Source organism: Coregonus lavaretus, assembly GCF_964263955.1.
Source record: "Coregonus lavaretus genome assembly, chromosome: 40".
NCBI lineage: Eukaryota > Metazoa > Chordata > Actinopteri > Salmoniformes > Salmonidae > Coregonus > Coregonus lavaretus.
The window spans coordinates 9238194-9250952 of NC_140027.1; the positions used below are offsets into that span (position 1 = coordinate 9238194).

The following is a 12759-nucleotide window of genomic DNA, read 5'->3' on the forward strand; positions in this document are numbered from 1 at the left end:
TATCAGCAATAAACGTTATTTTAGTATAATTATTTAAATAGCTATCATCGTTATTATCACGTAACAATCAATGCATCTATATTTAGATAACTGGATGAAAGCCCATTCGTATGTTAAAGCTAGGAACTATTTACAATTGCGTTGTGCATGGTAGGACATAATTAGGTGAAGGACAGGTCTTCATGGAGTAAAACGTGAGTAAATAACTACATTTATTTTTGGCATTAACAAATTGTTCTAATGAGATGTGTTCAATATAACTTCGCGTCCAATTTATTTGATTAATTATTTCCATTATAAAAAGCACGTTTTTATAAGATTGTCTCATCATTCAAACCAGCTGGAATCGACCATCGAGAGCATTGAAGTGAACTGACCATGAAAAATAAACGTTTTGGAGAGAGGTTAGTCGCCCTTCACACGAGTATCTGCATGTAAATAATAATAATTATGTTGAATTTGTACATTGTTGGAAATACAAGGTAGTTGGGGAAACGCACACAGTGTATTACACTGAACAAAAATGTAAACGCAACATGTAAAGTGTTGGTCCCATGTTTCATGAGCTGAAATAAAAGATCCCAGAAATGTTCCATATGCACAATAGCTTATTTCTCTCAAATTGTGTTCACAAATTTGTTTACATCCCTGTTATTGAATATTTCTCCTTTGCCAAAATAGTCCATCCACCTTACAGGTGTATATCAAGAAGATGATTAAACAGCATTATCATTACACAGGTGCACCTTGTGCTGGGGACAATAAAAGGCCACTAAAATGTGCAGTTTTGTCACATAACACAATGCCACAGATGTCTGATGTTTTGAGGGAGCGTGCAATTGACATGCTGACTGCAGGAATGTCCACCAGAGCTGTTGCCAGAGAATTTAATGTTAATTTCTCTACCATAAGCTGCCTCCAACGTCGTTTTACAGAATTTGGCAGCATGTCCAACCGGCCTCACAACCGCAGATCACATGTATGGCATCGTGTGGGAGAGCAGTTTGCTGATGTCAACGTTGTGAACATGGTGGGGTTATGGTATGGGCAGGCATACAGTGGGGAAAAAAAGTATTTAGTCAGCCACCAATTGTGCAAGTTCTCCCACTTAAAAAGATGAGAGAGGCCTGTAATTTTCATCATAGGTACACGTCAACTATGACAGACAAATAGAGAAGAAAAAAATCCAGAAAATCACATTGTAGGATTTTTAATGAATTTATTTGCAAATTATGGTGGAAAATAAGTATTTGGTCACCTACAAACAAGCAAGATTTCTGGCTCTCACAGACCTGTAACTTCTTCTTTAAGAGGCTCCTCTGTCCTCCACTCGTTACCTGTATTAATGGCACCTGTTTGAACTTGTTATCAGTATAAAAGACACCTGTCCACAACCTCAAACAGTCACACTCCAAACTCCACTATGGCCAAGACCAAAGAGCTGTCAAAGGACACCAGAAACAAAATTGTAGACCTGCACCAGGCTGGGAAGACTGAATCTGCAATAGGTAAGCAGCTTGGTTTGAAGAAATCAACTGTGGGAGCAATTATTAGGAAATGGAAGACATACAAGACCACTGATAATCTCCCTCGATCTGGGGCTCCACGCAAGATCTCACCCCGTGGGGTCAAAATGATCACAAGAACGGTGAGCAAAAATCCCAGAACCACACAGGGGGACCTAGTGAATGACCTGCAGAGAGCTGGGACAAAAGTAACAAAGCCTACCATCAGTAACACACTACGCCGCCAGGGACTCAAATCCTGCAGTGCTAGACGTGTCCCCCTGCTTAAGCCAGTACATGTCCAAGCCCGTCTGAAGTTTGCTAGAGTGCATTTGGATGATCCAGAAGAGGATTGGGAGAATGTCATATGGTCAGATGAAACCAAAATAGAACTTTTTGGTAAAAACTCAACTCGTTGTGTTTGGAGGACAAAGAATGCTGAGTTGCATCCAAAGTTCACCATACCTACTGTGAAGCATGGGGGTGGAAACATCATGCTTTGGGGCTGTTTTTCTGCAAAGGGACCAGGACGACTGATCCGTGTAAAGGAAAGAATGAATGGGGCCATGTATCGTGAGATTTTGAGTGAAAACCTCCTTCCATCAGCAAGGGCATTGAAGATGAAACGTGGCTGGGTCTTTCAGCATGACAATGATCCAAAACACACCGCCCGGGCAACGAAGGAGTGGCTTCGTAAGAAGCATTTCAAGGTCCTGGAGTGGCCTAGCCAGTCTCCAGATCTCAACCCCATAGAAAATCTTTGGAGTTAGTTGAAAGCCTGTGTTGCCCAGCGACAGCCCCAAAACATCACTGCTCTAGAGGAGATCTGCATGGAGGAATGGGCCAAAATACCAGCAACAGTGTTTGAAAACCTTGTGAAGACTTACAGAAAACGTTTGACCTGTGTCATTGCCAACAAAGGGTATATAACAAAGTATTGAGAAACTTTTGTTATTGACCAAATACTTATTTTCCACCATAGTTTGTAAATAAATTCATTAAAAATCCTACAATGTGATTTTCAGGATTTTTTTTCTAATTTTGTCTGTCATAGTTGACGTGTACCTATGATGAAAATTACAGGCCTCTCTCATCTTTTTAAGTGGGAGAACTTGCACAATTGGTGGCTGACTAAATACTTTTTTCCCCCACTGTAAGCTACGGACAATGAACACAATTGCATTTTACCGATGGCAATTTGAATGCACAGAGATACCATGACGAGAGGCCCATTGTTGTGACATTCATCCGCTGCCATCACCTCATGTTTCAGCATGATAATGCACGGCACCATGTCGCAAGGCTCTGTACACAATTCCTGGAAGCTGAAAATGTCCCAGTTCTTCCATGGCCTGCATACTCACCAGACATGTCACCAATTGAGCATGTTTGGGATGCTCTGGATCTACGTCTACGACAGCGTGTTCCAGGTCCCGCCATATTCAGCAACTTTGCACAGCCATTGAATTGGAGTGGGACAACATTCCACAGACCACAATCAACAGCCTGATCAACTCTATGCGAAGGAGATGTGTCGCGTTGCATGAGGCAAATGGAAGTCACATCAGATACTGACTGGTATTCTGATCCACGCCCCTACCTGTGACCAACAGATGCATATCTGTATTCCCAGTCATGTGAAATCCGTAGAGTAGGGCCTAATACATTTATTTCAATTGACTATCATTATATGAACTGTAACTCAGTGAAATCGTAGAAATTTTAGCATGTTGTGTTTTCTATTTTTGTTCAGTAAATTGCTTCTGGTTGTTAGCAACCAATTAGGTTGGCAGCTCATTGGCACTGGATAGCCTACCTTTGATTGTGTGTTACCTCTATGGATGTTGAGGAAATGCTTATGAAGATAGCATGCTGCCCTTATGTGATGTCTTTGTAGCAATAAATATTACACATACCTTGGCATTCATGCACATCTAGCTACCTAACACAGCACTGTTGTAGTGAACAAACTGCTGCTGTATCTATTATAAGTCTAACAATGTCTTTGTTTTTCCTTAGTGAGGAGGGGCCATCTGTGGACAAACAGTCAATGGACTATGTAGTGGGATCAGTATCAGGCAGCTTGTTTCCAAAGGAGTCTGCATCCAGCTCCGGATCATTATCGGCCTTGTTCCAAGCTGCACCAGTAGTTGACACACTGTTCTTTGTTCCTGCTCCCAAGGTAAGCCCATTAGTCCAAGGCAAGGGTGCTCAGCTCGGGTCTTTTAATGCTGCAGCCCAGCTGATTTTAGTTTTCCAGGAAACCAAGGCCATGTTCAGTAGAGAAAAGGTTTTGAAATAATGTGAAACAGGGAGTTTCTATCCGTTCACTACGAAACACACATTTTCCCTTTCCGTTGCAAAATGATAATCAGTGTCCAGTAGGGAGATAATGTTTTGAAATGGGGAGGTATTACCTGCAAAACCAATGGGACTACAGAGCTTGAGGGCCTGAGTTGTGTACCCTTGCTAGAATCTTCTGTATTTGCCAACTGAGTGAAATTACGTTTGTTCTTTTCTGTGTGGTTCTTCCCTGCATAGCTTGAACCGAGGAGCGTGGAGGTGAACGAAGGCGCGGTCACAAAAGGCCCGAACAACCAGAAACAAACAAAGAAAGCCGCAAAGGACAAATCAGCTGCAGACCTAAATCTAGAAAACAGGTGAGCGATAAAAATTCACCAATATGTGACATGCAAAAGAGTGCTGTGATGCAAGAGATTTAGATTGATAGATAACAAAGCTTTATTTCTCTCCCTCTCCCGCTTTCAGAGAAAGTGCGTTACAAAATGCTGACGAAGATGAACAGGTCCCAAAGATGCGCAAGAAGGCTAAAAGGAAAGCTGTTGAGATGGAAGAAGGGGGTGCAACAGAGGAGGAGGAGAGGCAGACAAAAAAACAGAGGACTGGAGCCCAAATGGCAGAGGAGAGAGTAAAACAGAAACGAACGGTGTTTGTCGGCAACCTACCTGCCAGCTGCACAAAGAAGGTAACAGCAGCCCCAGTTGTGTTATAAGCAGTGAACATAATCTCATTGATTAGGTATGTTGAAAGCAGACCTGGGATCAAATAGCATATATGCCTGTTATGTTGCTTATATGTTGTTTCTGTGTGTGGTTTTTCAGACACTACAGCTTGTCTTCAAGGATCAGGGAGCCATTGAAAGCATTCGATTTCGATCAGTGGTAAGTACTCCATTCACTGTATTAGATTAATCTAATTCCCATCATCAGACAATGTGAGAGTGCTCATTTCCACTAGGGTTGAGCTTCCTGAATGCTTCATAGTAATGGATGAAAGATGATCTTAGTGATACAACGCTTTCTGAAGACTGAAGCTAAAACATGTCATTTTTCTTGCAGGTAAGAGAGGATCCATCTATGTCACGCAAAGTAGCAGCTATTCAGTAAGTTTCCCAGATTTTTTTTTTACCATGAGAAATGCTAACACTGGTTGAATGGGAGTTTATCCATGGTAACATGACGCATGCATTCGAGTACTTTTTATTTTTTTGCTTTCCCTCTCCAGACGTAAGGTTCACCCCAAAAAGCAGAGCATCAATGCCTACGTGGTGTTCAAAGCTGAAGAAGGAGCCGAGAAGGCATTGGAAAGGTACAGCAACTGGCAAGCATTCAACTTGAATTTTACCGTGACTGTTTTAAGTTATATATCATAATCTCGTAAACCCAGAATTAAAGTATTGCTTAATTGCGTCAGATGCTGTATTACATTTCCCTTCAGAAATTCTAAAGATGTGAGCACCTGCAAAATCGTGATTTGACCAAATTATCAGTCAAAAAAATCAGCGTACCAGAACAAAGTTCCTCATTAGTCGTCACATCCCCCAATCTGTTGACAGACGCTACGATACCATGTGTTACGTGCGTCTGTCCGAGAGATGAATATATCAAGTGTTATCTTTAGGCCCTTGTGGGTTAATATGTATTACATTAATTCTTGCAGGAACGGCATGGAGATTGAGAAAGACTTTCACATCCGGGTGGACAGGATCTCCAAAAGTTCATCGGTAAGTTTCCCATGACACTTGATATTTTACAAAGCACCTGCCTAGCGTTAAGACCGGTATACTTGGTGGCAATAGAATGCACTTGCTGACAGTTTGAGAAAGTCACGGTGATAAATTGACATTTGCTTAATCTTTTGATTTTGTATAAACTTGTTTGAGCAAGGATGCTGCTACACATCTATTGAATAAAATCGATTCGTCTTTCAGCACGATCACAAGAGGTCAATATTCATTGGAAATCTACCATTCGGTGAGTAACTATTTAAGAGGGTTTACTTTCCTGTGAACTTGTCAGTCAAAAGGAACACAATAACATTTCATACTGTATTAACTTGTAGATATAAACGAATTGCCACTGCGACAGCACTTTGAGGAGTGTGGCAAGGTGGAGGGGGTGCGGTTGGTACGGGACAAGAACTCTGGAATGGGCAAGGGTTTCGGCTACATCTTATTCGAGGTGAGGAAAAAGAACACACATTTCATGTAAAGCAGCTATGTATGCTTTTCAGCAGGCTTCCTACTACTGAGCTGGCCAAGTCCCATACTGCAGCCAACGCGTTGCATAGCAACAACACACAGTTTGGCCGTAGACTACTACTAATCCGTATTATAGTATTACGACACCTCTTTCCTAACTACACCCCTCCATCCGTACCTGCATCAACGCTAACGGCTAACGTTTTTATTGTAGAGCATTGATTCTGTCCAGCTGGCCTTGAAACTAGACAGCTCCAAACTCCTTGGCAGGTCGGTCCGGGTGAAGAGGTCAGTGAAGAAGGAGAAAGAGAAGAAGAAAGTGGTGCACAGAGGTCCCAGAGGGAAAGAAAGAGAGACTAAGGGTGCAGGGAAGGGGCCTACCAAAGGGGGCTTTAAGGGGAGACCGGGCCAGGGCGGTCCCCAAAACAAATCTTTCGGGAGGTCGCAGGGGAAGGGGCCCCAAATCAAATCGATGGGGAAGCCATTCAAGAAAAGTCCAGGCGAGGCACCGAAAGCCACCACAGGCCCTGCTTCCTTCAAAGGTGAGATGGCTGACCCGAACAGCAAAAAAGCAAAGGCAAAAGCACTGAAGAAGAAACTCAAACCGAGGAAAAGGAATCAGGTTGTACACATTTGATGGTCTGTGCTTTGCGCCTTTCGACTGTTGTAATGTACATTTATTTGATATCATTCACAAGCAGATAACATGTTGTACAATTAAAATGTGAGGAGCTATATCATGAGATGGTGTGTAAATGTTCCTGACGTAACATCCAGTCCTACCCTCATCATTTCCAGTTGAAACATGGTTGTTTTTTTAGGTTGGGGCTGTCCCACCCAATGATGTATGTCTATGGTCCCACCTAATGGTAGGGAAAACATTGTTCATGAACTATTCTGGATATCTAACATCTGAGAGTCTAAATAAACTTTTAGAAGAAGCAACAGTCTTGAATCATTTACCTTTTTATTTAGATTCCTTACAAAGAGGACCAACCTCTTAATGACTGAACAACATTCAATCACTTTAAAAAGTATCTCAATGTCAGACGGAAAACAAAACAATAACTTAAATACATTGAAGCAACAGCATTGAGATTGTTCCTACATGTGATCTAAGAAGTTTGTAGAAAGAGGTTAATACAGGGGCTATATGTATCAAGCCTCAGAGTAGGAATGCTTTTTTAGGATCAGTTTTTCCTTTTAGATCACAATTAATAAGAATGCATGGGTAGGGGGGACCTGATCCTAGATCAGCACTCCTACTCAAGACGCTTAATACATATGGTCCCAGAGCTTTGTGTAAACATGGGAGTGATTGCAGGGATGGTATTGTAAATGCTGAGAAATGTTTTGCTACACCTTTCAGAGACAAAGACGTCTAAGAGAACAAAACAATTTATTTTTCTAACCGCACATGAATCCAATAAAATGCTGCCCGACAGGCATTTTTGATTGGTTGCAGTTACCGCAGCTTGGCTGCAAATCAAGATTATATGGTCATTTGATGCGAATAATAGTTACACACAACGTGTGGGAATTGGACGGGTTCATGTTTCTTTCTTTGATTAGGACAGAAGCGAAATAATATCTTCAATACCCTCCAAAAAGTGAGTAACAAAAAAAAAAAAGTTTACCAATTTTCTAGACTAGTCAGGATAAGGGGTTATAGGAGCTCCGGGATGAACTTTTCTCTAGGTACAGATCTAGGATCACCTTCTCCTCCCCCAATCCTAACCTTAACCATTAGTGGGGAAAATACAAAACTGACCCAAGATCAGCATCTAGGGGCAACTTCACCCTACTCTGTTATAGGAGGGTCCAGAGGAAGAGCGTTCCGAGGGGAAATTTCCATCGACGATCCTCATTCTAAGTCGTCTTCATTCAAGCTACCTTGTGCGCTAACAATACGCTGCAGGAAAGAGAGGGAAATAGTCAAATTCTAAAGCCATAAACATGCTTTACAAACGTGTCCCATTTGATCTGGGCCCATACTCATAAAGTGTCTCAGAATGGGAGTGCTGATCTAGGATCAGGGCCCGTATTCAAAAAGCATCTTCTCCTACTCAGATGCTTTATGAATACAGGCTCAGGTCACCTGTCCATGTTATCTTACTCAAGGTAAAAACTTATCCTAAATCAGCACTCCTACTCTATGGTTGAGACATGCAGCCCCTGAAAGGGCTGAAGATGGTTGCCTTGTAAAAAATTATCCTGGTTCCTTGTTTATGAGACCTGTGTTAATTTTCTATAATGCCTGCTACAAGAAGTTGGTTATTATGCATGGTTCTGGTTATATTTGTAACAAAAAATTCATTTTCATAGCCAGACTTCAAAGCCAGATCAATGATTATTTCAAAAAAGCAGGTTAAACTATTTTGATCAAAAAATTTAAATTATTAGTCAGTCTTATGATTGTGGAAGGCTTATATTTAGCCTAGGTATAATTTTACAAGCCCTGAATTCATTAGATTATTGCTGACCATTTGAAATGCAGTGTATTGACCTTTAACTGTGCAACAAAGCTTATTAGTGAAAATGTTTAAAAAGAAAATCTAGGTATATTGTGAATCGCCCATGTTTAAAAATAAAGATATGATTTTTAGGCCATATCAACCAACCCTAGTTGGTTTCCGCTTTCTTGCTTGAATACACTTACTGTAAGTTGCTCTGAATAGAAGCGTACCTGCTGCAGTTGAGGGCACTAAAATGTTTGTCACAAAAACTATCTGTAGGAGACTGAGCGCAGTGTTGCACACACATTGTGGCAATGGTTCGGCTAATAGCACAGCGCAACAGAACTTTTCAGTACCTGCAACTGATCCTGAAATGTAAGAGAGGCACTGTACCTGGTTGATGGTTAGTGTTGGGGTTGTTGCATAAGCTCCATTTTGAATAGGATTGCAGTCCTGACTACATATTAGATATATTACATATATTAGCTTCCTTGCTTGTATGCACTTACTGTAAGCAGCCCAGGGTAGGAGTGTCTGCTAAATGACCTTGAAGTGGAGAAAAGGACTGTACCTGGCTGATGGTGGGCAGTTTGGTGAGTAGCATCTGGAAGACTGGTGGCGGGAGGGTCTGCTGCAGCACCTGGAGCAGCTGCTGGGGCTGGCCGCACACGGCGATGGCGTTGGTCAGGTGCTCCACGCCATTCTCGTAGTCTCCTATACCGGAACACCAAGCGCAAAGAGGTTTAGATCGACAAAACGAGTAGTACATTATATGGAGACCAGCGTCGTTACTCTGGTCAAAAGTAAATTAGGTAGTGCATTTTATGGGGCACAAGGTGTCGTTGCACTGGTCGAAGGTAGTGGGGGAGGATGTCAAGGCTTTGGTCCAAAGTAGTGCACTATATGGGAAATAGGGCGTAATTTGAAACAAGTCTATGCCAGTAAAAGTAAGACTAGTACAGGTAGTGCACTACACAGGGAATTTGGTGTCATCGCTTGGTAAAAAGTGGTGCACTAGCAGGCCTATATAGGGAATAGTGTGTCACACACAGCCTAAGTGATGTCAATGTAAGCAAGACTGGTTTACCCTGAGCCAACAGCTCCTCTCCCAGCTGAATCTCCTCCAGGAAGAACTTCTGGACCGCCTCAGCATCCTTCAGGTCTGGGAGCTGCAAGAGTCCCACAACACACATTTTACTTTCCATAAGGAAAGACATAACTAAAACATAATAGACTGGTGGAAAAGCTGTTGTAGATGGCTTACGCTCCTGGAGGAATGAAAGGCCTATTCACATGATTCGGGCAATCCGCAGAGGCGTGCCACTTCGTCAGGTGCAAGGTCAGAGTTCAATTTAAGTGAACTTTTAGCGCAACGGTGCTGAACCCAAAGCGCTGCGGTGCGCACCGCAGTTCTTGCTGAGTTTGCACTTCCTCCATTGGGAAACTATGGCTTGTTCATCACAGAACCGTTCTTGTGCGAGTGAAGTGAATGGGCCTTAAGTAAGTAACAGATTTTGGAGGGAAGAGTGTAGTCGAGTCAGTCTGTTTCTATTGGGGAGCTATTCAGTTGTGGTGTTGACTGAAATTCAGTACCACTGTACAGACAAAGAGTTTAGTCAATGCACTAATTCCAGTCTCAAATCAGTCATACCCAGCCATCACCTTGCCGTGTCCCAATACATGCCAGTGAAGATATCCTGAGATGTCAGTCTCATTTGTTTATTACACTGGAGGTCATTGAAGATTATTTTCCACATGGTTCCATCTGACGTGTACTAGACATGACTTCTTTAGACGTGTGTTCATTGAGGAAGAATTTCAATAGTACCTTGAGGGGATTTTACTCACCTTTGACAGTCCTGTCCCCTGTTTTGCAACTGCCTGATTTCTCCTCCCTAGGGCAGAGGTAAACACAATCACTGTTAACATAAATAGCTTTGGGGACTGCTCCTGTTTGTACTTAGACAACTTAGTTTCTCATTAGGCAATCCTACTATGATTATGAACAGTAAGGAAGTCACATGAACATCCAAAATTGACACCCTGAAGTACAACTTCTGTTTTGAACAAAGCTCCAAAAGAATCCCCACCCCTTCTGATATCCCTTGATAAAGTGGTTTACCCGGGTCAGAATCAGGAAATATTTAAGTGTAGCTGCTAAGTAGCAAGTGACAACTAGCCAAACAATCCTAGTTATTTTTTTCTACCACGGTGGAAGGTGAATGACAAAAACGCTAACAGAGGAACATGGCTCATTCAATTGCAGTAAAGCAGGTGTATAAAGCATCGTGGACAGCTGACTGCCAAAGTCCAGCTTTCATACTGTAGTCCAGCTAGAATTGTAGTCTAGTTAATGTGGGACTGGAATGTGATATGTATAGGATTTTAATTGTGACATGCATCCATATTTGTATTCTAATTGGCTCCTTTATTAAAGCAAGGGATTATGGGTAGAAGACAAGGCAGAGCTGCCATGATGTAGTGTGTGGACATGCCTGCTCCCCTTATTATTTATTTTATATCCCCTTATGAGTTACGCTGTCTCATCATTAAAGTTTGAGGTCCAATGCACTGAAGGCGCATTGTGTCGTCATCTTCATACCTACAACCCACGGCCTTACATGAGTAGTAGGCCTGGATAGAGTAACACCAGGGATATCCAGGTTGCTTTTAATCCTGCTTGGCAAGCTCTATGTCTGATATGGCTAGTAGCCTAGAATGGTTGGTTTTGGATACATAACAGATCAAAACACACTATCATGAATATATCAGGGTAGGTGCAGCTTTCCATGTCTGAATTCAACTGACAGAACGCTTGCTGTGAGTGAGTATGAAGTACATTAATACATGATATAGGAGCGAGTTAGCTGAGAAACGCTCAACTCCGCGATGTAATCGAACAGAGTTGAACGGTCCTACGCTAGGAGCTAGCACTGGCTAGTTAGCTTCAAGGCTTTATGGGTTAGCAGTGCACTGACAATGAATTAATTAGATCTATTGCACAAACCATTACCATTCAAACTTTCATATTTCGCCAATTGGGAATAGTTAAACGAGTTCGGCCTGGCTCGGGCACTTTGTTGCACCTCAGGTCTCCAAAACAGAGACCGGATCAGGGTGTACAGCCAGGTAGCGGACAACACTCACGTTCTCGCAGCCTGTTCTTGAAGTTGGGGTCACTCCGTCTTTTCCTGTCGAAGTAGATGCAGTAGCCGACGAACAGAGCCCCGCAAACACCGGCGGCTATCGTGCTCGATTTACCGCCCATCATCACTTCCGAAATGGTTGATATTTCTGTATTAACAAAGATAATATTTCAATGTTGGTTTATATCAGCGGCGGTACATGACCTCACATAGGCGCAAGTTCGCAGCAAAAAGGACCAGTAGGACTGGCAAATTTGAAAGCTAGGGTGTCCGCATTGAACGCCTGATTAAAAATAATACAACTTTAATTCCAATCACATGATATCGCCGATAACGTATGTATTTTGAGTGCATATGTTCGATGTTGTAGAACTCAGATCGGAAAAAAAGAAATGTATTAATATTTCTTCAAATGTATGTAAGTAGGAGTCTATCGCATTGAAATGTAAGTGCCACAAGGGGGCAGTAGCAATTCATAAAAAAAAAAGAAGCAGCAGGCTAGTGATAACGTTTGATACAATTTAACAGTATTTTCCCCAAAGTAACAAAAATAGAAACAATTTAGCTACATCTCTAGGTATTTTGACTATCTGGGGTAGACCACACAGCAGCAATAAATGGCCAAGTGAAATATAGAACATTAGGCTACATGGTGAGTGGCACAATCATCTAGACTAGTAAGAAAACATGTACAATTTTGCTTTCACTATGACCAATTCATTTACAAAAAATTATGCAAGTTGCTCTGAGCCTTGCTCATATGCCTGTCTGGCCTTAGTTGGCACTTCTCATCTCCCAGATGATAGCTAATTCCTAGAAGTGCTGCTCAACAGAACAGATGGTCAGCTACATTACATGTGCAAGGCCAGACTGCTGCAAAAATATACCACCTTGACTATTAGGCTTCTGAGGGCACATGCTCAGACCTGCAGTAATACAAACCATCAGGCATGCTCATCTTTGCATGGATTACATCATCACCAGACTGTGTCTGGTATTACGTGCACCTTTGCCTTTAAATGGCAACCAAGCCATTCTGCACCCTTGCACAATTTCTGTGGGTGGTTGTTGTGGTTACAGTTTATTAAAGGGAAAACTGAACCTTAGAGAGTGGCGTCATTGACCACAGTCGCCGGTTGACAGGATTTTGG

General features: G+C 42.1%; 2 protein-coding genes across 2 annotated transcripts; one reads left to right on the forward strand and one right to left on the reverse strand.

The window, feature by feature from the left end:
• The first annotated feature begins 152 nt into the window (after window positions 1–152).
• LOC311113611 (RNA-binding protein 34-like) lies at window positions 153–6953 on the forward strand. Its single transcript, XM_084156871.1, has 12 exons — window positions 153–194; window positions 341–404; window positions 3525–3687; window positions 4047–4165; window positions 4275–4491; window positions 4628–4687; window positions 4865–4908; window positions 5031–5114; window positions 5466–5529; window positions 5737–5779; window positions 5868–5986; window positions 6221–6953. Exons 2-12 carry the CDS (start codon window positions 379–381, stop codon window positions 6641–6643), a joined length of 1362 nt encoding a protein of 453 aa, XP_084012997.1. The 5' UTR covers window positions 153–194; window positions 341–378; the 3' UTR covers window positions 6644–6953.
• A 3-nt stretch (window positions 6954–6956) lies between these two features.
• Window positions 6957–11842, reverse strand: LOC311113612 (mitochondrial import receptor subunit TOM20 homolog). The gene is made up of 5 exons (XM_084156872.1): window positions 11610–11842; window positions 10311–10357; window positions 9550–9631; window positions 9034–9176; window positions 6957–7918 (listed from the first exon to the last, which is right to left on the reverse strand). Exons 1-5 carry the CDS (start codon window positions 11731–11733, stop codon window positions 7871–7873), a joined length of 444 nt encoding a protein of 147 aa, XP_084012998.1. The 5' UTR covers window positions 11734–11842; the 3' UTR covers window positions 6957–7870.
• Window positions 11843–12759: the final 917 nt, after the last annotated feature.

Coding starts and splice junctions, on each gene's coding strand:
- LOC311113612 (XM_084156872.1), bottom strand. CDS start 11,733: ATGATGGGCGGTAAATCGAGCACGATAGCCGCCGGTGTTTGCGGGGCT. Junction 9,632..10,310: donor AGGGGACAGGACTGTCAAAG/GTGAGTAAAATC, acceptor GGACTCTTGCAG/CTCCCAGACCTGAAGGATGC. Junction 9,177..9,549: donor AGAGGAGCTGTTGGCTCAGG/GTAAACCAGTCT, acceptor GTTCCGGTATAG/GAGACTACGAGAATGGCGTG.
- LOC311113611 (XM_084156871.1), top strand. CDS start 379: ATGAAAAATAAACGTTTTGGAGAGAG. Junction 3,688..4,046: donor TCTTTGTTCCTGCTCCCAAG/GTAAGCCCATTA, acceptor TTCCCTGCATAG/CTTGAACCGAGGAGCGTGGA. Junction 5,530..5,736: donor GGATCTCCAAAAGTTCATCG/GTAAGTTTCCCA, acceptor TTCGTCTTTCAG/CACGATCACAAGAGGTCAAT.